We start from the raw sequence: 23,878 nt of genomic DNA, 5'->3' as shown, positions 1-23,878 counted from the left end.
CCTTTTTTTTTTTTTTTTCAAGAGAAGGTAGAAATCTATAGTGTTTTTTTATGTTTATTTATTTATTTTGAGAGAGAGAGAGAGAGAGAGCATGCCCACAAGCAGAGGCAGGACAGAGAGAAGAGGGAGAGAGGATCCCAAGCAGCCTCCACACTACCAGGGCAGAGCCCGACTCTGGGGCCCAACCTCACAAACCACAAGATCATGAATCAAGAATTGGACACTTAACCGACTGAGCCACCCAGGCGCCCCTAGAAATCTGGAGATTTATGCAAAATCTTCCCAGTTTTATAAATTGACTAACTCAAGACATTAGTAGCAGCCATTCTTTTAAAATGTAAGTCAGATCATGTCGTGGCTCTGCAAAGATCCCCGAAAAGTCTCCTTGAAATGGTTCCTGCAAAGATCACAAGGCCCCAGGCCACACAGGATCTCTGCCCCTCAGGCCCCCCCCCCCTCCCCCATTCAGGACCTTGGTCTCTGAGCTTGCCAAAGAAGCTTCTGCCTCAGGCTGCTCATCCCCCTCTGCTCCTGCGCTGTACCTTGTGGCTTGCTCCCTCATTTCCTTCAAATATTTGCTCAAAAGTCACCTTCTCAATGAGGCCTTCCCAGACCACCCTGTTTAAAATTGAAAACCTCCCCCAGCGATGACATTCCTAATTTCCCTTACCCTGTTTTATTTTCCCCTTAGCACTCAGCACCATACCGTATCATTTACTCTTGGCGATGTTTATTGTCTGTCTTCCCTTACTAGAATGTAAGCTCCATAAGGACAGAGATTTTGTTTGTTTCATCCATTGTATATTCTATGGACCCAGAACCATGCCTGGTACACAGTAGATGTCCAATAAATATTTGCCAAATGAGTAAATTAATTCAGTGTTCAAAAACATCTTGAACATGAACCAAAACATATTTAAGTACAAATCTAGCCCCAGAATCAGTAATTGTAAAAAAACCTATTGCCCTTACATAATGGAAGGGGAGGGTCCTGGGACACACCCACTCCCTAGGAGGTTCTGCGCAGGGGTTCACACTTAATCCTTTGGGGTAGGGGTGGGGTTGAAGGAGTTCACAAAGCCCATACAGCAAAGTGTAAGAACTTCCTCTTGGCCCCCCCAAATCAGCAGGGCTGAAAAAAGTTCAGACATCCCCTCATCCCATCTTTCACCCCAATTCAGGGTGACTTACTTTCCATCTTTTGAACCCCCACTCCTCCCTCCCAAGGAAGAAGAGATGGGAGTAGGGAGCTGAGAGATGTACAGTCTTCGTCAACAGAGAGTCATTTATTGGGCTCCTAATGTGTGCCAGGCACCAAGGAGGAGCACACAGAGGTATTAGATAAGGTCCCAGCCTTCAAGGAGTTTCTTGATGGCTAGGGGAAAGGAAAAGGGGGTGGGCAGAAGCTGGTATCAATCACAGGCGTCTCCCTTCTCTCCGGTGGTCTTGGGAGGTAGAAGGACCCACAAAGGGACAACTTGAATGGGTGTCCAAGTCATATATGCACCTGCCACACATGTACAAGACACACGTGCAGAGCCCACACAACTACAGAACCCGTGTATAAGACACAAGAAGTATGTGTGCCACACGGGGGATGGGATTCACATGCAGAGTCCATATGTGCATAGGCCACATGGGTAAGACACAAGAACTGCATCTCCCCCAGCCAGGTTGACTAGATGGAGGTAGGGCTCCAGGCCCCGGCCAGCTAGGCCTCTCAGGGCTGGGGCTGGTACTGGCCCTCTGTGGCCGTGAAGAAGTCCTCCAGCACGCTGCGCAGGTAGTCAAAGGTGGGCCGTTCCTCTGGCCGCTCCTTCCAGCACAGCATCATGAGGTGGTATAGCTCCTCTGGGCAGTTGTCAGGTCGCACCATGCGGTAGCCTCGCTCCAGGTTCTGAATCACCTCAGGATTGGTCATCCCTAGAGGTTGATAGGAGAAAGATCAAGGATCCGGGCTTTGGAAGCCCACAGCAGGGATGATGTTTAGAATGTTTAACTGGTATGGTGTGAACACCAATCCCAAAGGATCTTCGTCTTCACCAATGGTAACAGCATACTTCAGGTACCTGCTCAGTGTCAGTCATGCCACTTGGAGTGTCTGTTGTGGCTTAAGCACTCAAAACACGTAGATGTTGAATGTGAGACCTGGGGTGAGCCACTTCCCCTCTTTGAGCCTCAGTTTCCTCATCTGGGAAATGGATATATAGTAGCTCCTACCTCATAGAGCTGTTATGAAAATTGAGTGAGAGTGCATATAAAGCACCAAGTATAGTGCCTGGAGAGATGCTGCATGAAGAATATCTTTGAGTATTACGATCTGCTGGGGAGAGATGGTGGCAGGTCAGGGCCCAGGACAGAATGGGAGCTCACAGACAGGATAGTGGTGAGGCTTCTCTGGCTTTGGGATCAGGCACATGAGATGCTGCATCAGGAAACCAGATGGAACCCCAGCAAAGGCCCCTGTGTGACCCAGATTAAATAATTTGGGGGCCACTTCCTTTAAAACCCGGAAATTCAAGGACATAGACCAGTGAACTAAACACCCATGGCTAGAGGCGAGAGTGCAAACTCACAGTCAACACCCAGCTTAAATATAGCCCATAGATCTACTTCGGTTTAGTCCCTATAGTGTCTTTCAACAATTTGAATCAATCACTGATATTTGGATATGGGCAAATTTTCCTCAAATTTCAAGTTTGGCTTTTGAAAAAAGAAAGGATCTGTTTTGGGGATCCCTATGTCTTAGTAGCAACCATCCTCTGGAATAGATGCTCACCCAGGTTCACCCAGGTCCCCATTACTCCTCATTGTCTCCTTGACCCTGAAGCCACATTTCTGTTGCCATACTTCTGTTGCCATCATACTTGTAATGCTTTTGTTGCTGTTTTTGTTGTTGTTGTTGTTGTTAAGTAGGCTGTATGCCCAATGTAGTGCTTGAACACATGACCCTGAGATCAAAAGCCATATGCTCTACTGACTGAGCCAGCCAGCTGCCCCAATGCTTTGTTTCTTCTAAAAGAGAAATTCTCTATGGGTTCACCTCTATGGGCCCAGTGGAGGGGCAGTGAGGACACTTGGCAGGATGACTGGAGTGTGGTTCTAGCCCCGGTGCTGCCCTTGGACTCTGTGATGGGGCAAATCCCGGGCAGGGAAGTCCTTCAGGTTCTCACCTGATTCTAAGGTACCTTTACCTTCCTAGGAGCAAAGTTCTGTACGTGTTGCTCCCGGGCTATGTGAAGCTTCTGCGTATCTGGCCACTGTGCTCCGTGACCTCTCTGCTCTGTCTTTGTGTTCCATTTCCTTTCCCCATAGTTTCCTAGCAAGTTACTTTTTAAAAAATTCCATCTGTCTTGGCTGAATTCAGGGGTAAAGGACTTTGTGCAGAAGCTAGAGGGTAGGAATTAGTTGTTTACATGTCTCTCTCATTCTTTAGATGGAAAGTTTCGGAGGAAAGGGAAGTCAGCATTTAGTGAGCACCTACAGGGAGTCAAACTCTTTTACAGATAGTCTCATTTTTCATATCAGGAAACTGAGGCTCAGAGAGGTAAAGTCACCTGCCTAAAGTCACTTGCTCAAAATGATGATTAATAATAAAACCTAACACTCTTAAGTGCTTCGTATGGGCCAGGTGCTGTTCTAACCTCATAATTTACAGATGGGGAAAGAAAGCATGATCTGATCAAACTCAAACAGAAAGTTGGCCTGAATGGCAGATCTGGTAATAAAGGCAGGCTTCCTGCCTTCGAGCCAGATCCTCTTCTACCATCCTAGGCTGCCTGTGTCTGAACTAAAGAAAAGAGCTGGGATTATTGAAGCAGGAGAGAAATCGACACAGAGATGGACGCTAGCCCTGGGAGATGTGGCACCTGACTGGGCTTGCTGGAGTCCTCAGTGAATACAGGAGAAGCAGTTAGAAAGATTCAGATTCTGAACCAGGGACAGATGAAGTAAGTAGAAAGACATGGATTTGCTGCTCGTCCCCATTACTCTTTCAGCTCCTGCCCTTGGCCCTGACCTGGGTAAGGGATGCGGCCATGGGTGACAATCTCCGTCAGTAGGATCCCAAAAGACCACACGTCCGACTTGATGGTGAATGTCCCGTAGTTAATGGCTTCTGGTGCTGTCCACTTAATGGGAAACTTGGCCCCTGGAGGGAGGCAGAGTGAGGTCACCTGGGTCTGTTTGGCCAGACCCTGCAGGCCCCAGACTTCCCTTGTATCCCACACCTACCCTCCCTGGCTGTGTACTCATTGTCCTCAATGAGGCGTGCTAGGCCAAAGTCTGCAATCTTGCAGCTCAGGGTGTCCGACACCAGGATGTTGGCAGCCCTCAGGTCACGGTGGATGTAATTCCGTTCTTCAATGAATGCCATGCCCTCTGCAATCTGCAGGCCAGAGAGGAGGTCAGCAGTCCTGGACCAGACATCCTTACCCCACCGGGCTGTGCACTTGCCCAACCCCTCCCCAATCTCCTTACTTGGGCTGCCATGTCCAAGAGTTTGTTGATGGTCAACTTGATGCCTGGAGGGGTCTTGAGGAAATCTACCAGGCTCCCTGTGAACAGAAGCAGAAAAGTTGCTAACTCAAGCTGGCCCAGCAGAAAGCTCCCTGACCCTTGTCCCCTAACTGGCTATTTAGAAGTAGTGTCTGACATGTGGAAAGAAGAGTAAGGGGTGAGAATGGACAAGTGTGCATTCAGGGTGAGGATGCCCAGGATACATGAAGTCTTTTCCCAGGGACTAGGATGGGGTATGCTTGGAGAAGTCTGTAATAGTCTTCTTTCAAGACTATTCCTCTAGGAAGCCTCTCTAGGTCCTACCATGCCTAATAAATTGCATCATTATCTACATTCCCCATGGCATGCTGGAATTTTCCCATGGCGAAACTCTGGTTTTCCTAGAGTTTATGCCACATAACTAAAACGAGTTTTCCCTGATAGCAGGAACATTGTTTTGTCCATCTGTGCTCCCAGTGCCTAGCCCAAAGTAAGCAGTGATAAATGTGTGCTGAATGTGTTCAATGGAGTATGGAAAGAGGGGCCTGGGGGCCTGAGGGACCACATCTGGTAATAGAGGGTGACTAAGAGATGACCAGGGATGGAAGCTACTAGAACGGAGCTAGTAATTGCTAGCCCTTCTCAAGAGATTAAAAGCCTGGGTAAAGATGGCAGCAACCTGGGGTGCCTGAGTGGCTCAGTCAGTTAAGCGTCTGACTCTTGATTTCGGCTCAGGTCATGATCTCACGGTTCGTGGAATCCCGCCCTGCATCAGGCTCTGCAGTGACAATGTGAGCCTGCTTGGGATTCTCTCTCTCTCTCTCTCTCTCTGCCCCTCCCCTGCTCTCTCTCTCTCTCTCAAAATAAATAAATAAGCATTTAAAGACAGCAGCAACCTAAGTGTCCTATTATGAGTGCTGAATTAGGCACCAAAGATAAAAGCCTCACCCAGACACAGTAAATACATTGCATGAACTGCCGCTCCTGCATCCGGTCCATGGCAGATGCTGGTAATCAACCCCAGCACTTAGTTCCAATGAGCCTCAGCATCCTCCTCAACACAGAACTTCAAGCAACTACCATCTGAAGTTGGCCCACATGGTAAAACCTATTTGCCACTTCCAGAATCCACTAGCCAAAAGAGTGACAGATCTTATACTCCCAAAGAATCTGAGCCAGATGACAACAAATTTATTGAACAGACACTATTCTGTCTGCTCTACATACACTGACTCTTTCATCCTCACAAAGGCCCTATGAAAAAGGTACCATTGCATTACTACCACCATTTTATAGATGAGGAAGCCATAGCAGAGGGAAGGGAAGTGATCGGCCCAAGGCCACACAATCACAAAGGCAAGATTCTAATACAGGCAGTCGGATCCTAGAACCCTTAAGGTCTACTCTAAATTATTTTTGGGTGAGCCTGTTTAGATTTCTGATGTTACACTTGGGAAAAATGAGCACCAGGGATGGGACAGGGACTTGGCCTGAGTCACACAGCAAATTGGTGGCAAAGGTGGACCTAGAAACTTTTATCCACCTCCCTGGGGGCTCTCCGTCTGTCCAAAGAAGGGCAAGGGGCTCACCTAGAACTGAAAGAGAGGGATTTGGGGCAGATCTGCCCTCCCAAGGCTCTGGGTCAAAAGGAAGATAGAAATGGGGCTAGGGACACACTCGTTTGAAATCAAGCATCCTGAGATCAAGGTAGAGCTTTGAAAAAGGCAAACAGGATTGCAGGTCAGGGAAGATGAGAAGTCAAAGCTCTTCCAGAGCCTTCCACTTTAGCCTGTGCTCCTAGACAGGCTCAGACATCACACCCTCTTCTTGTCCCTGGTGGTGACTCTTTAGAGGCCCAGAAAAACAAGAAACCCTCAGTGCTGAGCCCGGCGAAATGGCAGATCTCCTCCATCCTCTATTCAGGAGCAGAGGGAATGTCAGCGCGCCCCCAGCGGTCAATGACAGTGGCGGCACCCACCATTCTCCATGTATTCCGTGATGATGTAGATGGGCTCCTGGGTGACCACCGCGTAGAGCCGGACCAGCCTCTGGTGTTGTAGCTGCTTCATGAGGTTGGCCTCGGCCAGGAAGGCGTCGGGGGACATGCTGCCCTGCTTCAGGCTCTTCACTGCCACCTTTGTGTGCCCGTTGTAGTATCCTGGGGCGGGGAGGGCTGGGGAGTCACTGGGAGCCGGAGCACCCAGAGCCAGGTAGCTGCCTGGACACTCTCTGAGGACTCTCACGACCTCAGCGGAAGCCTCCCCTTCTCCCCTTCCCCCGCAGTCCCGGAAGGCTTCACTCACCCATCCACACCTCCCCGAACTGGCCAGCCCCCAGCCGCTCCACCAGCTTCAGCGTCTCCCTGGGAACCTCCCACTCGTCCTCCCACCAAGGCTTCTGGGGCTTCTGGGTCTGGCAGGGGCGACTCAACCGCGTGCACAGCCCGTCCGAAGCATCTGCGAGGACAAGGGAGGGGGGTTAGGGCTGTCAATACGGCGGGACTCGGTGCCGCCACTCAGTCCCCACTTGGCCAAGAAATAGACTGGCAGGGGAGGTGTGAGGCTGTCACCCGACACCTGGGCTATCGGGTGCCGCACCTCACCCACTGCGGGGAATGAAGGAACGCGCTGAGAGATGGGTGGAGGGTACCCCCGCCCCCAGAAGAGCTTAGGGGAGGCAGGCTGGTGGGGCACAGGTGAAGGCGCCTCAGGCGCACGTCGGAGGGGCTCCTGCCTGGGCTCACTGGTGTAATGGCGGACCAGCTCGTGCAGGCCAGGAAAAGTGATGCGGGGGGAGATGTAGAAGCCGCCTTTGTCCAGGTTACGGATCTTGTAATGTTTCACCACCTCTCCCTGGTTCTGGTCGAAGTCCCGCACGGACAGTGAAAACGATCCTGGGTGAAAGAATGGGTGAACGAATGCAAAAAGAGGGAGAGGGTGCGCCCTGCGAACGGCGCCCCTAGTCCCGCGCCCCTTCCCTGGGATCTCGCGGCACACACCTCCGGGCCGCGGTCTGGCTCCCGGGCCGCCCCGCCCCCGCCCCCGCGGCCCCGCCCAGCCGCTCACCCGCGGTGCTCTCGCTCTCCCGGATCAGGAAGGAGCCGTGCGTGTTCCCGGGCGCCAGGAGCTGCCGTTCCGCGTCCTTGCGGCTCAGGTTCTTGAAGAACCAGCTGCGCAAGGCAGAAGCGAAGGCAGTCTTGTGTTGTTGGTCACTTCTTCCTCCATCGCCCTCAAGCACTCACCACTACCCCCCCAGCACCCCTCCTCTGCTCCCATCCTTCGCCACGAGGAGTCCCCACTTACGGTTCGGGCTCCAGGCTGTTCGCTTTGGCCACGAAGTTGAAGGGGATGAAACCTTCCTGGCCCGTGGTCAGGGACTGCGCCTTCCACCACTCGCCGCTCCTGCGCGACAGAGGCAGTCAGTGGGGTCGGCCTGGCCTTGGATTCGGCTGGAAACCTTCAAAGCCCCCAGTTACACCATGCCACCCCAGCCTCCAGCCCGGCACTCCGGAGCCTCCCATTTTGTCCCAAGGGCTCCGGCTGCATGCCACTCAGGGGACGCGCGGTACAGGGGATCCCTGCTCCCTCCCACGCTCCCGTGGGGCAAGGATGGGTGGCGTGGAGAGGACACTCACTGCTCCAGGATACGGAGCTGTTCACCCTTCTCGAAGCCCAGGTCTCCATCGTGAGAGGGCTCATAGCTGTGCAGAGCGATAACCAGGTTGTCTGTAAAGACAGGGGTGGGGGTGGGGGTCAGGGAGAACCAGCCTGGATAGGCTGGAAGCACAGAGTTCAAGAGTTACAGGGCAGCGAAGAAGATCAGGGACAAGCGAGGCAAGACAAGGTAGAGAGTGGATAGGGAGATGGGAGACAAGAGCCAAGGATCCACAGGCCTTAACTTTCAGGCCCCACTGGTTGTGAGGTCACCTTGCAATGGTGAGGCTGGGGGATTGGAGCCTTCGTAGGTAACTAGTGGATCCCTCACATCAGAGCCATTCCGCATGGGCAGCTGTAGGGTGGGGGGTGAAAATGGGGTCAGAGAGCAAAAGACTGGTCAGATACTGGCTCCCCTCCCCACTGTTCTCACTTCTCCAGCTTGGCTGGGTCTTGTCCCTGAATTTACCAGCTACTCAGAAGAGTCCCTTCCCCTCTCTCAGCCTCCTTTCCTTTCTGTTTCCAAGGGGAGAAGACCACTCCGTTATTCCAGTGGTGGTTTCTTTCTCCTGGTTTGTGTCCTCCACCAGACTCCCTCGCCAAGTCAGTCCCCTGTCTTGCCTCTTACCGTGGCCTTGCCATCCAGTGGGACTATCGGGTAATGGCAGTTCTCACACACATCGATGTTTTCCATCCAGTCATCTTCAGGGTTTGAGCTGCAGCTACAGCCCATGGTCCCTGGGGGAATGGAGAGGGGGCTGAAGGGGCTCCCCCAAGATCTACTTCCCGGACATCAGACATCCTAGGGCCTTGCCCTGGGAATTTCCACAAGTACCTGAGATTGTCAGGCCCCCATCCCCCATTCACCAGCCACAGAAAAGCTGAAATGAGGTCCTAGCTCCAGACTGGTGCTCCCTCTGAGCCCCCAGGCCACAAGTAAAGTCACACATGGGCCCCCACTGAGCCCTAGGCCCCGCCCTCCCACCTGGGGTGGGCAAACCGCCACAGCTACCTTTGTTAGCCTACTTGCCCACTTCCTGCCTCTCCCCCAACCCTCTCTCTCTCTCTCTCTCTCTCTCTCTCTCTCTGCCCATCCCCCACGTTGGAGGAATACCTACTAAAGTTCACACACACTTCCCCAGGCCGTGGAGGAGACCTGAATTTTCATCTTCCCCTACCAGAGAGGTGTGTGCACCCCACCTCCTATTTACAATTCCCCTTTCTAGCCAAGGAAGCCAGCCAAACGGCAGACTCCTGCTCCCTAACGTCAGCGGTCAGGCCCCAGCCCCCCCAACCCCCCCCCGCAACAAGTCTCCTTCAGAGGGTTCTTTCTGATTCTCACCAGCAGAAAAACCTTCAGCGACACTATTGACCATAACTTTTCTATTTGTTTGCTTGCTTAAGCAGTGGAAACTTTTTGTCAGATGGAAATCAAGCAGAACGCAGAACCTCATAGATAAAACAGGTACAAGTGGGGCTGTTCTGCCTGAAACAGAGTAGACTGGATGCCTCATTGTGAAGCCCCCAGGAGTCCTGAGAGCATCTCCTTCCTGGGGCTGCTTCTCTGAACTGCTTAGAAATCACTAGTCCTCAGATAAAATTAACCACTCAAGACCCTTTATTATTTTTTTTATCTTTTTTTTTAACCTTTATTTATTTTTGAGACAGAGAGAGACAGAGCATGAACAGGGGAGGGTCAGAGAGAGAGGGAGACATAGAATCTGAAACAGGCTCCAGGCTCCGAGCTGTCAGCACAGAGCCCGACGAGGGGCTCGAACCCACAGACCGTGAGACCATGACCTGAGCTGAAGGCAGACGCTTAACTGACTGAGCCACCCAGGCGCCCCAAGACCCTTTAATATCAAGATCAAATCCACCTCCATGGTCTATTCTGCTACACACACACACACACACACACACACTCACACTCACACTCACACAGCCTTCATATTTATCTACTCTTGCCTTTTCCAAACACCCCATGCTATTTTCTTACTCCATACCTTTGCACGTGTGGCTCCCCTACCTTGAATGCTCTCTTGTCTACCTACTGAACTAACTCAACCTTCCAGGCTCAGCTCAAATATCACCTACTCTGTGAAGCCCTCCTACAACACTCCACTCAAACAGAGTTGTCAACTTAGCACTGAGTATCATGATTGGACTGATTTTATGTGTCAGTCGCACTGCATCTCCCACTCCCTTGATGAGACGGTGGATTCATCCAGAACAGAAGCTGTGCTTTATTTGCCTAAATGCTCCAGCACCCAGAACTAGTTGTCATTAATAAATGTTGACTAGTACGCGGAGGATTCATGCATCCCATCTCCCAGGATCTTAGAAGCCACCAAGTCTAACTTCTGATTTTAGATGAGCAAACTGAACCTTAGATAAGCAGGCCCGGAGAGGCCTGCTTAAACTCACCCCATCTAGGGGCGCCTGGGTGGCTCAGTCAGTTAAGCAGCCGACTCTTGATTTCAGCTCAGGTCAAGATCTCACTGTTCATGAAGTTTGAGCCCTACGTTGGGCTTTGCACAGAGAGTGGAGCCTGTTTAAGATCCTCTCTCTCTCTCTCTCTCTCAAAAATAAATAAACTTAAAAAAAAAAAAAAACCTCACACAACCTATTTGGGACAGAACAAAGCTGGAGATGCTAATCCATGCTGGGACCAAGTAGAAGTGGAGGGAGGGTAGTGGAGATTTTTTTGGTTTGCAAGACTTAAGGACACATGTCAATTGTATCTCAATTCAAAAAAAAAAAAAAAAAAAGACTCAGGATGCCTGGCTGGCTCCGTTGGTGGAGCATGTGACTCTTGATCTCAAGGTTGTGGGTTTAAGCCCCACGCTGGGTGTAGAGATTACTTGAAAATAAAATCTTAAAAAATAAACAAGCAAACAAAACAAAAAAACTCGAAGACAGGCCTCAGAATCAGAGAGACCTAAGTTCAAACCCCAGTTCCGACGCTTACTGTGTGACTGCTGAAATCATTCTTCCTAAGCTTCACTTTCCCTTTTCTGTCAGAGGGGTCTTAGTATCCCTTTCTCATAAGCTTGCACAAATGTTAGCTTAGTTTAGAGCTTAGAAAGACTTCCACCACTGCTCATTTTGCCCTCCCAGGCCCTACTTTGGAGGATGGGAGAATGGAATTGGTAGATAATCCAATGTTTCTTTTCTTTCTTTCTTTTTTTTTTTTAAGTTTATTTTGAGGGGGGGGTTGGGGGAGGGGCAGAGAGAGGGGGTGAGAGAATATCCCAAGCAGGCTCCACACTGTCAGTGTGGGGCCTGACGCAGGGCTCAATCTCAGAAACCATGAGCTCATGACCTGAGCCAAAATCAACAGCTGGACGCTTAAACGATTCAGCCACCCAGGCCTCCCTTGAAAGTCATGTTTGTCAAACTGAGATACTCAGGACCCTTCATGGATACCAGAAGTCATGGGTGTGTGTCTTCTCAGAACATGAGTGTTACTTGACCTTATTCATAGAGTTAAGCAAACATAGACCTGTCGTGGAGGAAAATGTAAAATGTACGTGGAACTTTAAGCCAAATCAAGAGACTTTCAAGGAAAAGGATACACATTCACTCTCCCTGCTCCTGCGAGGAGTCCTGGAGTGTGGGGGAGAGACATTCGAGAAATCCTGCTCAACCAGAGTCTACCCATCTGTGGCTGTAAATGGCTTTTTGACAGCTAATTTTATTATGGCTAGGAACTAATGAGCAGCAAACGCCTCCAGAGAAGCCCTGATATCAATCTGGAAGCAGCCAAAGACAAGCTGAGCTATGGGTGAGGCCGTGAGCATCGCGTTGTTTGCGATATTCAAACAGGCCTTGGAAGATCACAGGTTGATTGTACTGTATAGAGAACGCCAACATCAGATGGAGTTGGACTGAGATCGTAGGGCCCATCTAGGCTGACATTCTCAGAGGCTCCAGAAAAGGGTAAGAGACAGATGAGAAAAGTTTGGTTTGAGGTAAGGGGATGAATTTGGATGCGATAGCGAGGAGAAGCCAGTGGAGGGGCCAGAAGGAATCCAGGCTGGAGATCACAGGGCTGGAAGCTGGTGCCTGGTCCAGGCTGGAGTCACGCGGGGAAGGGAAAAAGAGCCACAGGGCCTTGGGCCACAGTCCAGGACAGCATGCAGACAGGATCTATATCATGGACTAAATCTGGGCCTACCAGAGAGGACCTGACATCCCTAGTTACTAGGGCCAGGGGTGCCTAGGTGGCTCAGTCGGTTAAGCTTCAGACATTTTTTTTTCCTTTTCCTTTTTTCTTTTTTTTAAAAAAAATTTAACATTTATTCATTAAAAAAAAATTTTTTTTTAATGTTTATTTATCCTTGAGAGAGACAGAGAGACAGAGCATGAGCAGGGGAGGGGCAGCGAGAGAGGGAGACAGAATCTGAAGTAGGCTCCAGGCTCTGAGCTGTCAGAACAGAGCCCGACGCGGGGCTCGAACTCACGAGCTGTGAGATCATGACCTGAGCCAAAGTTGGACTTTCAACCGACTAAGCCACTCAGATGCCCCAGACTTTTTTTTCTCAAAAAAAGTTGTTTTTTTTTTTTTCAAGTATATTTATTTTGAAGTAGGGGGAGGAGCAGAGAGAGAGGGAGAGAGAGAGACCCAAGCAGGCTCTGTGCTGTCAGCCAGATGCGGGGCTTAAACCCACGAATCCATGAAATCCTGACCTGAACTGAAATCAAGAGTCAGATGCTTAACCCACTGAGTTACCCAGGTGCTTCAAGCATCAGACTCTTGCTTTCAGCTTGGGTCTTGACCTCAGGGTTGCGAGTTTGGCCCGTGTCCCGCCCTCGTTAGGCATGGAGCCTACTTAAAAAAAATTGAGGCACCTGGGTGGCTCAGTCGGTTGAGCGTCTGACTTCAGCTCGGGTCACGATCTCACAGTTCTTGGTTCAAGCCCCACTTCAGGCTCTCTGCTGTCAGCACAGAGCCCACTTCGGTCAGATTCTCTGTCCCTCTCTCTCTCTGTCCCTCCCCTATTTATCCTCTCTCTCTCTCTCTCTCTCAGAATAAACAAATAAGCATTAAAAAATAAAAATTAATAAACATTTAAAATATATAAAAATATATACTGGAGTCAGGAATGGGGAAGAAGTCAAACCTGTCCTGATTAAGCCCAAAGGAACTCTAACTCTTCTGAGGAATCCGACCCCAGAATTTCCTCTGTGGCTTGTCCTGTGCTCCTGGAGGCCTCCAGCAGCAGGTAGCACATCCAGCCCTCTACAAAAGTCTAAGCTGTGGAGTGTAGGGCCAGGCAGCCATCATGAGACCTTGGGGTCCGACAATGCCAGAGAGGATTTTGGTGAGTGGCTCCCAGCTACTGGGAGCTCCATGTTTCTGGGAGGCCCCAGGATGATGCTGGAGGCCTGCAGATTATTTCAGTATTTCAAAAAGCCTGAAGGGAAATTGCACTATAATTTGTTTCTTAGTTTGACAAATTATATGATGGTTTCTTCAATGCATACTTGATTAAGTCTCTGATTAAAATTTAAATTAGAAAACAAGAAAATGAGCACCTAAACAAAGTAACTTCAAAACCATGAGACCTGGGGGGTGCGGGGGGGACTACAACAAGGAAAAAGGGCAAAGAAGCCTGGGAGGGAAGAGCTTAGAAGCACTGGTGTAATTTACCAGCCTTGTTTTATTTTTATTTTTTAATTTTTTAACGTTTATTTATTTTTGAGACAGAGCATGAACAGGGGAGGGTCAGAGAGAGGGAGACACAGAATCTGAAGCAGGCTCCAGGCTCTTAGCTGTCAGCACAGAGCCCGACGCGGGGCTCGAACTCACGGACCGCGAGATCATGACCTGAGCCGAAGTCGGCCGCTCAACCAACTGAGCCACCCAGGCGCCCCACCAGCCTTGTTTTAAAGGTGGAGACTCTGGGGGATGAGAGAGGTTGAGTGATTTTCCCAATAGCACATGAGGACTCTAGGCAGAGGTGAAACTCAGATAAGGCTACCTACCAAACTTTCTCCTCTACTCTTTACTCCTTGGGAAGTCCTCTAAAGAGGGTGGAGGATCCTGAGGGGCCATTGAGGAAACAGGGCAGGGGAGGAGGTCTGACAGGGTGGGGAACCGCTCTTCATCAAAACTTTGATCATTGTGCTGTTAACAAAGGCCTTTTTCTGCAAGACGATTCTCCTTCCACCTAGAATGCATGTTTCTGAGTGTACATTTAGCCAATTGGTGAATGCAAGTCTGCGTATATGAAGGCGGATGATTCTGTGAACATCGTGCTTATGTGTGCATACCCATGGGCTTGTCCAAGGCTGTTTGTGCAGACGGATGTATCACAGAATGGGGGTATGTATAGTTTGTGCCTGTCCCTGTGTAGTTGTGAGATCATATATGCATGCATCTATTTATACACAATGTGGGTCCCATCCTTCTGGTCTTAGTTTGACAAAGATTGCTGGGTAGCCAAAATAATCTAATCAGGTTAAGAAACGAGGCCAGTAAAAAGAAAATCAAAATTAAATCTTAATATAAATGTCTCATTGTCTGAAAGAAAGGAAAAGAAGATGAAGACAAAACAGATCCAGAGAATCCCCAGGGCTCTCAGCACCAGCAATGAGGGCAGATTCTGGGGTGAGTGAAACAGGACATTCTCTTCTCCCAACTCCGGAATTCGAGGTCAATAGCAGGAATTTTATAGATCTAGACCTCCTCTGACTAGGGTCTGTAATGTTCTCGGTCAAATTCAAAGCTGCCCATGGTCCACAGAGCACTTTGTGCCAATTATAAAGAGCCACCCCTCCCTGGGGTTTCAAACTTGGAGAGTAGAGCGAGGGCTAAATGTCAGTCCCCACCCCTTCATGACCCTCAGCATAGTGCCCAACACATGCAGCAGTGGCCCTGCTCACACTGTGTAGAACTGATCAAAAATCCCAGGCTCTGTGCAGCTCCTGGACTGGATTGTCTAAACCCAGGGCTGTTTAGGGCTCGTATCACCGTGAGTTCTGATTTTTGCCCACCTGTTCACCTTTATCAACTCCATAGACATTATCTCGCCTGGCTGCCTAGAATGTGTTTCGTCCCCTTGAAGAAGAAAAAAAAAAGGGGGCAACACTTTTTCGCCCCTAAACTGTAAACCTATTCATTTATTGAACATTCTGTCCAAAACGTGTGCCAGCTTCTTGCCAGGAATTCTTGGTCAAGAGCAGACAGGCTATTCCAATGCAGACCATTGTGGTACTTTGGGCCACCTTGTGGCAAAATCTGTCAGGAATCATTTAAAACATTTTCTTGGCCTTTTCCTTTGACTAAGATTTGGTTGTTAGCACGGTTGTATATGTTCAATGAACGGCCTTGCCTATGGAGGCCTACGCAGAACCCTCATCATGGTACTTAGGAATCAGGGTTGGTAGGCATGGTAAATAATTTCTAACGGATAGAACAGGGATGTGTCCTGAGTTCCTTTGTGATATAACACCCCCCGTTTTTTTTTTTTAAACCACAGAGAACAAAAAAGATACGCTTTCTCTTAAATGCAAACAAGATGAATTTATTCTCACGAAACTGAGAGTGACTTGACCGTAATGGCAGAGGGCCTCTGGGCAGGTTACTAAACCTCTCTGAGCCTCTCTCCCTTCCTTCATCTGCAAAATGGAACTAAAACAGGATCTCCACGGAGGGCTGTTGTAAGCATTATACGTGAGATATAGATGATCCCATAAATAAAGCGTTTAGCATGTGCTTGGCACATAGGGAGAACTACGTACATGAGAGTTCACCTGACCCTTGAATAACAGGGCTTTGAACCGTGGGGCTCCACTTATATGTGGATATTTTACAGTAGAGTACTATAAGTGTATTTCCTCTTCCTTATGATTTTGTCTTTCTTTTTTTTTTTTCCAAAGATTTTATTTTTAAGTAACCTCTACACCCAACATGGGGCTCGAAGCTACAACCCCAAGATCGAGAGTCGCATGCTCTACCGGCTGGGCGCCCCCAAAGATTTTATTTTTAAGTAACCTCTACACCCAACATGGGGCTCGAAGCTACAACCCCAAGATCAAGAGTCGCATGCTCTACCGGCTGGGCGCCCCCAAAGATTTTATTTTTAAGTAACCTCTACACCCAACATGGGGCTCGAAGCTACAACCCCAAGATCGAGAGTCGCATGCTCTACCGGCTGGGCGCCCCCAAAGATTTTATTTTTAAGTAACCTCTACACCCAACATGGGGCTCGAAGCTACAACCCCAAGATCAAGAGTCGCATGCTCTACCGGCTGGGCGCCCCCAAAGATTTTATTTTTAAGTAACCTCTACACCCAACATGGGGCTCGAAGCTACAACCCCAAGATCGAGAGTCGCATGCTCTACCGGCTGAGCCAGCCAGGTGGTCTGTCTTCCTTATGATTTTCTTAATAACACTTTCTTTTCTCTAGTTTCCTTTATTGTAGCAATGCAATGTATAAAACATATAACATGCAAAATATAAGTTAATCTGGAGCCTCTGGGTGGTTCATTGGGTTGAGCATCCAACTCTTGATTTCAAATCAGGTTATGATCCCAGGGTCATAGCATTGAGCCCTGAGATAGAAGCCCTGCTCAGGGTGGAACCTGGTTACAATTCTCTCTCGGGGCACCTGGGTGGCTTAGTCCGTTGGGCGTCCATCTTCGGCTCAGGTCATGATCTTGCAGTTGGTGAGTTCCAGCCCTACATCTGTACCACATCTGCACCATCAGTGTGGAGCCTGCTTGGGATTCTCTCTTTCTCCCTCTCTCTCTCTCTCTCTCTCGGCTCCTCCCCACTTGCACTCTCTCTCTCAAAGTAAATAAATAAGCTTAAAAAAAAAAAGATTTTCCCTCTCTCTCTCTTCCTCTCTCTTCTTCTGCCCCTCTCCCTTGCTTGTGCTCACTCTCTAAAAATAAAAAATAAATAAATTAAAATGGACAAAATATGTGTTAACCAACTGTTTATGTTATCAGTAAGGCTTCTAGTCAACAGTAGGCTATTAGTAAAGTCTTAGGGGGAATCAAAGTTATACCAGGATTTTCTTTGAATGTTTTTTTTTTTTTTGTTTTTGAGAGAGAGAGAGACAGAGTGTGAACAGGGGAGGGGTAGAGAGGGAGGGAGACACAGAATCTGAAACAGGCTCCAGGCTCTGAGCTGTCAGCACAGAACCCAATGTGGGGCTTGAACTCATGAACCATGAGATCATGACTTGAGCCGAAGTCAGCCGCTTAATCAACTGAGCCACCAAGGCACCCCAGTGCGGGTATTTTTGACTATGCAGGTAGTCAGCGCCCCTGACTGTATGTAGTTAAGGGTCAACTGTAGTTAAGTCTTTGGGCAGCTGAACGTTATACACCACAGATTTTCGACTGCGTGGGGTGGGAGCCCAACAACCCTGTTGTTTAAAGGTCAACTCTAACTATTATTCGCGGCTAACATGAGCATTTCATTACACCAGCCTTAAACATTTTCCAGTCTAAACGCTAATATTAGCTATTATCAATTATTTTCCTTTTCCTTTGTGATTTTGAGCATTTCCACAGACCACCTTTTCACCTTGAATATATTTACCTAAAATGGAATATATTTATCTACCATAAATGGAAAATCAGTATCACCATCCATAAACAGAAATCAGGATACATTAAAACAAATTCATAATATCATCTATAAATTCAAATTCATTACCCCCTAATATCACTCACCTACATCGGTGGTGCACAGGCCATATTTTGGGAAATGTTACAACACGAGCCAGAGCTTTGGGCTTAGACCTCTGTTGGTGAGTTAGAGAAGGGACAATTTTCTTTCTTTTTTAATGTTCATTTATTTATTTTGAGAGAGAGAGAGAGCACGTGCAAGCAGATGAGGGGCAGAGAGAGAGGGAAAGAGAATCCCAAGCGGGTGCCTGATGCGGGGCTCGATCTCATGAACTCTGAGATCAGGACCTGAGCCAAAATCAAGAGTCACACATTCAACCAACTGAGCCACCCAGGTGCCCCATGGAGGGACAATCTTCTTAACTGGTCAGCCTACTGACAAAAGTTGCACGGATATCTCTCTGTGCCAAGCTCTGTTCTAGCGCTGGTGACACAGAGGTGAGCAGATCAAGAGGTTCCTGTCCTTTTGGCCCTGCCCTCTCTGACAGAGGCGGGTGCCCCTCTGGCAGATCACTCCATTTTCCCAGGAGGCCATAGGCCTGTCTTCACCTTACTGATTGGTAATGTCTATGACTCACAACAACACTGGCAACGCAAAACAGCAATACTTGTCAGGAAGTAGCATTTCAAAATCACCACCATTACCCATTTACCAAGTGAACGGTTAGCTGAAGCTGTGGAAGAGAGAGGGACCGTCTCCAGGTATCGACATGGAAAGACATCCCAGTTATAACATGGCAAGCAAAAAACCCAAGACCAAAAAACATGGCGAGCAAGTTACAGAACAGAATGTAGAATGGAAGCCTATTTGCATGTAAATGGGCATCTATAAGGGGATTCTTTTAAGCCAGGTTCTGTGCTAATACTTTATTTGCATGTTTCCATGTAATTCTCATACTAATCCTATCAAGTAAATGCTATAATGAACCCCATTTTACACATGCAAAAACTGAGGCACAAATGAGGTAAAACGATTTGTTTGAGGCCTCATAACAAATAAGTAAGTGGTAGAGTGGTGATTTGAACCTTGGTCTACCTCCAGAGCCTGGGCTTCTAACCACGACACTTGTCAGCAGCCACACATAGGAAACTCTGGAAACTGTTCGCGGTGAACACATCCCAGAAGTGAGGTTGGAGGGGGCTGTGTTTCTTATATTTCTGTTCATGCCTCTGTACCGTTTGAATTTTTTGTAACAGCCGTGTGCTAATTTTGTCACTGGAAAACAAAAAAACAACAAAAAAAAACCCCACCACCAATGCAAAAACCCTGCCAAGAGATACGATCATTCGAGGAGGATTCACTGTACAGCCTACTCTTCTGTTCCTCTCCCTATCACAAGAAAAGTAGGCGTGGAATAGATGATCAGGGGGAGAAAAGTTCTGTGACCAAAGAAGTTTGGGAAATGATGAGTTGGACAAAATCAATCAGGCCCCTACTCTGGGGGAACTTTCAAAGCTTTTACAAGCTGACATTGACTATGAAATTAACATGGGTTGGGCTGGTTGGTAGCTGAGGCCATGTGGATTTGGCCCCAAGACCATTTTCTCTCCAGGTGCTTCATGAGACTGGTGTTTTATTGTTGTTGTTGTTGTTGTTTAATATTTTTTAATGTTTATTTTTGAGAGGGAGAGACAGAGAGAGAGAGAGAGACAGACAGAACATGAGCAGGGGAGGGGTGGAGAGAGAGGGAGATGCAGAATCCGAAGCAGGCTCCAGGCTCTGAGCTGTCAGCACAGAGCCCATCAAGGGGCTCGAACTCACAAACTGTGAGATCATGACCTGAGCTGAATTCAGACACCCAACCGACTGAGCCACCCAGGCACCCCGTGAACTGCTGTTCTTCAGAACAAGTGTTGGAAACGCAGCACCAGGCACTTTAAGCCAACACTGGAGTTTGGCCACATCCCTGGATGATGGTATCTTGGTCTTGCCTGCCCCCATCCCACCCTCACACCCAGCTCCCCTCAGCATTGCTTTCACTAAACGGAGCTTGGCCTTGAAGTCATCAGCCTGTGGGGGGATGTATAGCCTTGTAAGATCCAATGTGCGTTGTGTGTGTAGACCCTGACTCTGCTTCTGCCCACATATGCACACACGCAATGTCTGATGATATGTCCGGTGTTTGGGATAGGGAGTGCGTGTGTGTGTGTGTGTGTGTGTGTGTGTTGAAGCTGTTGGGGGGACTCTCCTCTAAAGTAGACCCTGTGGCTCAGCCTAGAATTCTCACACCCACCATACACAGGAAACAAGCTCATTTGCAAAGCTATACCACAAGTGTGAGGGGATGGGGTTCACTGGCCTGCCAAGGTGCTGAGTAGGTGTAATTCTGGGTGTGAACAGCCCTCCTTTTGGTGCACCATTTACAGGAGGAGGGACTGCCTAACCTCCGTTAAGCACCTACTATGTGTCAAGTACAACCCAGGGCACATGACAGGCCCCACAAACAGTCTGTAAGGGAGAAATTGATTATTGCCTCTTTACAGATTAATGATCTGGAGTTTGGAGTCTGGAGAGACGAAGGCAATACCATTTGAGGAAATGCCAGCCCCGGAATTGTACCTGGGTCGGCCTGTTCCTGAAACCTATGTTCTTTGCACTACACCATACCCATCCACTCTCTGGTGTTTGGTTTTGCGCTACCCTCATGGTACCCAAGAAACAGAAACCAGGGACAGTGACCTTGGCTCCTGTCATAGGTGCTTTCCAAAAAGGGCCTTTGCCCTTCTCAGAACTGTGTTGACTCTTCCAGGGAGCCTTCCAGGTCACCCAAGGGAAGTCTTCTGTAGTCTCGGCCCTTATCTCATTCTCTTGCCCCGTCACTTGGCCCTTTACCCTTTGAGAAGAACCTCTGTCCCTGAGCCTGGAGGGCGAGGGGCCCTGCGTCATCTCTCAGCACATGCTGGCAGAATGAGGGGGTGCAGGTCCAGGGTGCGGATGGGTCCCCCCCCCCCCCGAGGCACAGGGAGAGCCAGCATGTTCTCCAGCCCTCACAAAAGGCTACAGGCATCGGGCTTGGGGACAAGAGAAAGACTGGGACACACTAGGTGGAAATCGTGTGTCAAGGAAAACTCCAGCAGTGGAGGGTGGGGTAGGGGGACCCTGGAAAGTCTGGCTCACACGGAGATGCCCCCCATAAACTGAAGGCTCAGAGTTAGAAAGTGAGGGGGTGGGCAGGTAGCTGACTATGCCTACCTGGGCCTCCACCTTCCCGGGGTTTGAAGCAGCAATCTGCAGTACCAGCTGGCCCTGTACATGCAGGTGGGGTGTGTGTGTGTGTGCTGAGGCCAGAGAGAGCAAGGGGGGGGGGGGAGGACATCCTGTGACACTTGGCAGGGGCAGGAATGGCAACTTTCCAGATGGAAGCGTGGACGTTCCTTACCCAGGGCCGACTGTGCCCCTGTCTGGGATAAAAATAGCCTTTCCTCTGCCCTTTCCTTTCCATTCTCTCTCCTTCAACTTCCCAGCCTCTGGTCAGATGCTTCCACCCTGGAGGCCCCATCCCAGATGATAAATACACCCTCCCGCATCCACGTGCTCCCAATAGGAGACACCCCAGGCTCTCCAGTACTGCTGGTCACTGAGGCTAAAATCACTTGTCACGTGTCCATCTGGATGCTCTGGGTGACTCTTCTGTCTCAATCCCTCTCTCTCAATCCCTCTCTCTCTCTCTCTCTCTCTCAGAAGATGCTTGTCACTGGGGTCTGTCCTAGACATCAGCAGGATTCCTGGATCCCCTGACTCAAGACTGACCATCATCACCCTGCCCAGTGGGGTGGGGGGCAGTCCTAGCCTAGGCCACCACCCTCTCCCAGGGCCTGACTCTGCCACTGCCTTGCTGAGTGGCTGCAAGGAGGGGGCGTTTGCCCTCTCTGGGCCTCAGGAGGCTCATCCATCAATGGGATCAGGGACTGGACTTGGGGATTTCTGAAGGCCTTTTCAACACCTGACAGTACATGCGCCAGATCTCCAAGAAGATGCTCCCAGTGAGGGAGGGACCAGTGCAGACAGCGTGGCAGAGGCGAGAGGCAAGAGCTACGTAGGGAAGGGGGCCTCCAGCTGTACCGCACGCCGCCCACCTGACCTCTAGTGAGGCTTTTCGATCCCCCTGCCCCGCCTGTAGGGCTGCTGAATACCCAGGGAGCCGCGCCCCATGCCCGGGTGCAGCACCACCCTCCCCCAGTCGGTCCTCCCACCACAGTCCTAGACCCCTGTTCCCAGTACTCCTTACCTGCCCAGCCCAGGAGCCCTCCAGCCCCATTCACATGGTCCTCCTGGCCTAGCTTGGCAGCTCACACACAGTTTCAGCTCCCCTCGCCGAGGTAGCCACCGCCTGTCTTAGCGCGCCCACGTCCCACCCTGACTTCCTGCCTCCTCCTAAGGGCTCCGCAGCCAACCGGGGCCCCAGCAGCCCAACCACAAGCCTCCAGCACCCCAAGCTTCCTGCTGCCATAGCCCCCAGCTCCTCAGCCCCTGGGAGTCCTTTACATCTCCAGCCCACTGGAGGGGGACTCTTAGAGCTGAAGAAAGGGTACCTGATGGAACCTCCCTCCTGCCCCCCCGGGGGCGACCTGGACAAGAGATTCAAGGGCAGCCTTTATATCTCAATGAGCAAGGGGCAAGCAGACATACACTCGGCTTTTGGTGAAAGACAAGTGGCACTGCTGTCACAGTCTGAGAGCTGAGTGACCTTTTCATTACAGTCGAAGAGAGGGACTTTGGAGTCAGAGGAGAGAGCGCTCTCCCTGTTCAATCACTGGAGAGCAGACCACCTTATGTTACAGTCAGATGTCAGGTTAACAAATAACTATGGCAAAACAACAATCATGCCATCTCAGGGCTCAGGACGATACCTTTATTAGAGTCAGAGGGTAGGCTAATAACCCCCTTCTTATAGACAGAATGCTGGACAACAATCTGTTTAAGGAAGCAGGCAGGACAACCCCGCGTTTTCAAGACGACAGAGTCACAGCCCCTGTTGTGGACAGAGGACAGGGCAAGCCCCCACTAATTAGGACGACATTTCTAATTCAGGACGAGGCAAGGACACAGCCCCTGTTAGAAATGTGGGGCCTGCCACCATCTCCTGCAACAAGTGGGAGACAAACACGCCTGCCCAGGGACCCAGGTGCAGGTAGCTGACTGGCAGGACTTTCTGTTATAGGCGGGAGACAGGAACCTTGTCACAAGCAGCACACAGGCCAAGAATCTCCCTTTCCCCTGGGGCCAGGTTGAGGGTGGCACCCATCATAGGCTAAGCGTCAGGTCACCAGTGTTATGAGGAACCCTGGGTGGCATCTATCAGGCACAAGAGCGGGGCCTTGGCCCCACCCGGAGGAAAACATAAATGTGTCACCGTCACCACCACCAGACCTACACTTAGTGAACAAGTTGGGGGAGGGGAGCCCACAGAGCATTGTTGGGGTTTGTGAGGTGGAAGCTGATGCTGCCTGCACCTCAGCTGCAGAGGGAAGGGGGAGACAGGAAATGGGTGGGGGGAAGAGGAAGCCTGAGTTGGAAAGTCAGACAAAGAGGGTAATACAGAAACAAAGGCTGAGGAGATACAATGTAAAAAAAAAAAAAAAAAAAAAAGAACCCGGTGACACAGAGCCTTGCACAGCCCATCTCTGGGCCTCAGCACAATGGTACTAATACCACGGGTGATAGCAAGGATAAGCAAGACACAGTTCAAGTTTATGGAGTGTCTATTGTGCATTGTCTCACTTAAGACATCTCCAACTATTTGCGGAGTGAGAAGTAGCATTTCCAGTTTAGAGAGAAAGAAACAGTTGCAGGCTTAAGGGGCCCCCCTCCAGATCTGATAGAAAATGCATGGTGGAGCTGGCTTTTCAACCCAGGTCCACCAGGTCCTGCATTCATCAGTTGCCCATTGACCTGTCACCTTTATGGGGGTGATTTAGGATTTGAAGTTCTTTTCCAGCTCTGATCTTGGTAAAATGGGGAGATAGAGCTGGAGCTAGGGGGAGAGGGGGGCGCCTCTGTTCATCTCCACCTGGGCCTTCTCTCCTGCAGTGTAATCCCTGGTCCCAGCTACAGATGACACACAACGACCTTGGGCCTGAA

General features: G+C 49.8%; 1 protein-coding gene across 2 annotated transcripts; it reads right to left on the bottom strand.

Annotated features, from left to right (window-relative positions):
* Positions 1-1,267: 1,267 nt before the first annotated feature.
* LCK (LCK proto-oncogene, Src family tyrosine kinase) lies at positions 1,268-22,153 on the bottom strand. 2 transcript variants are annotated; one of them, XM_043574401.1, is made up of 13 exons: positions 22,026-22,153; positions 8,779-8,888; positions 8,424-8,505; positions 8,132-8,222; positions 7,800-7,898; positions 7,563-7,666; positions 7,241-7,390; positions 6,801-6,953; positions 6,476-6,655; positions 4,480-4,556; positions 4,234-4,387; positions 4,019-4,150; positions 1,268-1,923 (listed from the first exon to the last, which is right to left on the bottom strand). In XM_043574401.1, exons 2-13 carry the CDS (start codon positions 8,881-8,883, stop codon positions 1,721-1,723), a joined length of 1,530 nt encoding a protein of 509 aa, XP_043430336.1. In that variant the 5' UTR covers positions 8,884-8,888; positions 22,026-22,153; the 3' UTR covers positions 1,268-1,720. The 2 variants fall into 2 exon arrangements, with proteins under 2 accessions (XP_043430336.1, XP_043430335.1); XM_043574400.1 differs by lacking the exon at positions 22,026-22,153 and adding an exon at positions 8,986-9,070.
* Between the last annotated feature and the right edge of the window lie 1,725 nt (positions 22,154-23,878).

This window comes from Prionailurus bengalensis, chromosome C1 (assembly GCF_016509475.1).
Source record: "Prionailurus bengalensis isolate Pbe53 chromosome C1, Fcat_Pben_1.1_paternal_pri, whole genome shotgun sequence".
Classification (NCBI taxonomy): Eukaryota; Metazoa; Chordata; class Mammalia; order Carnivora; family Felidae; genus Prionailurus; species Prionailurus bengalensis.
The sequence above is the reverse complement of the archived record's forward strand: the minus strand, read 5'-3'. Positions and strand labels throughout refer to the sequence as shown.

Bases quoted from the DNA above. Each gene is read 5' to 3' on its own strand.
- LCK (XM_043574400.1), bottom strand. From the start codon at position 9,013: ATGGGGGATGGGGGCCTGACAATCTCAG. The intron at 8,223-8,423 runs GTGACCTCACAA...CTGTCTTTACAG, and splicing joins CCCAGCCTCACCATTGCAAG to ACAACCTGGTTATCGCTCTG. The intron at 7,391-7,562 runs GTGAGCGGCTGG...TCTTTCACCCAG, and splicing joins GGAGAGCGAGAGCACCGCGG to GATCGTTTTCACTGTCCGTG.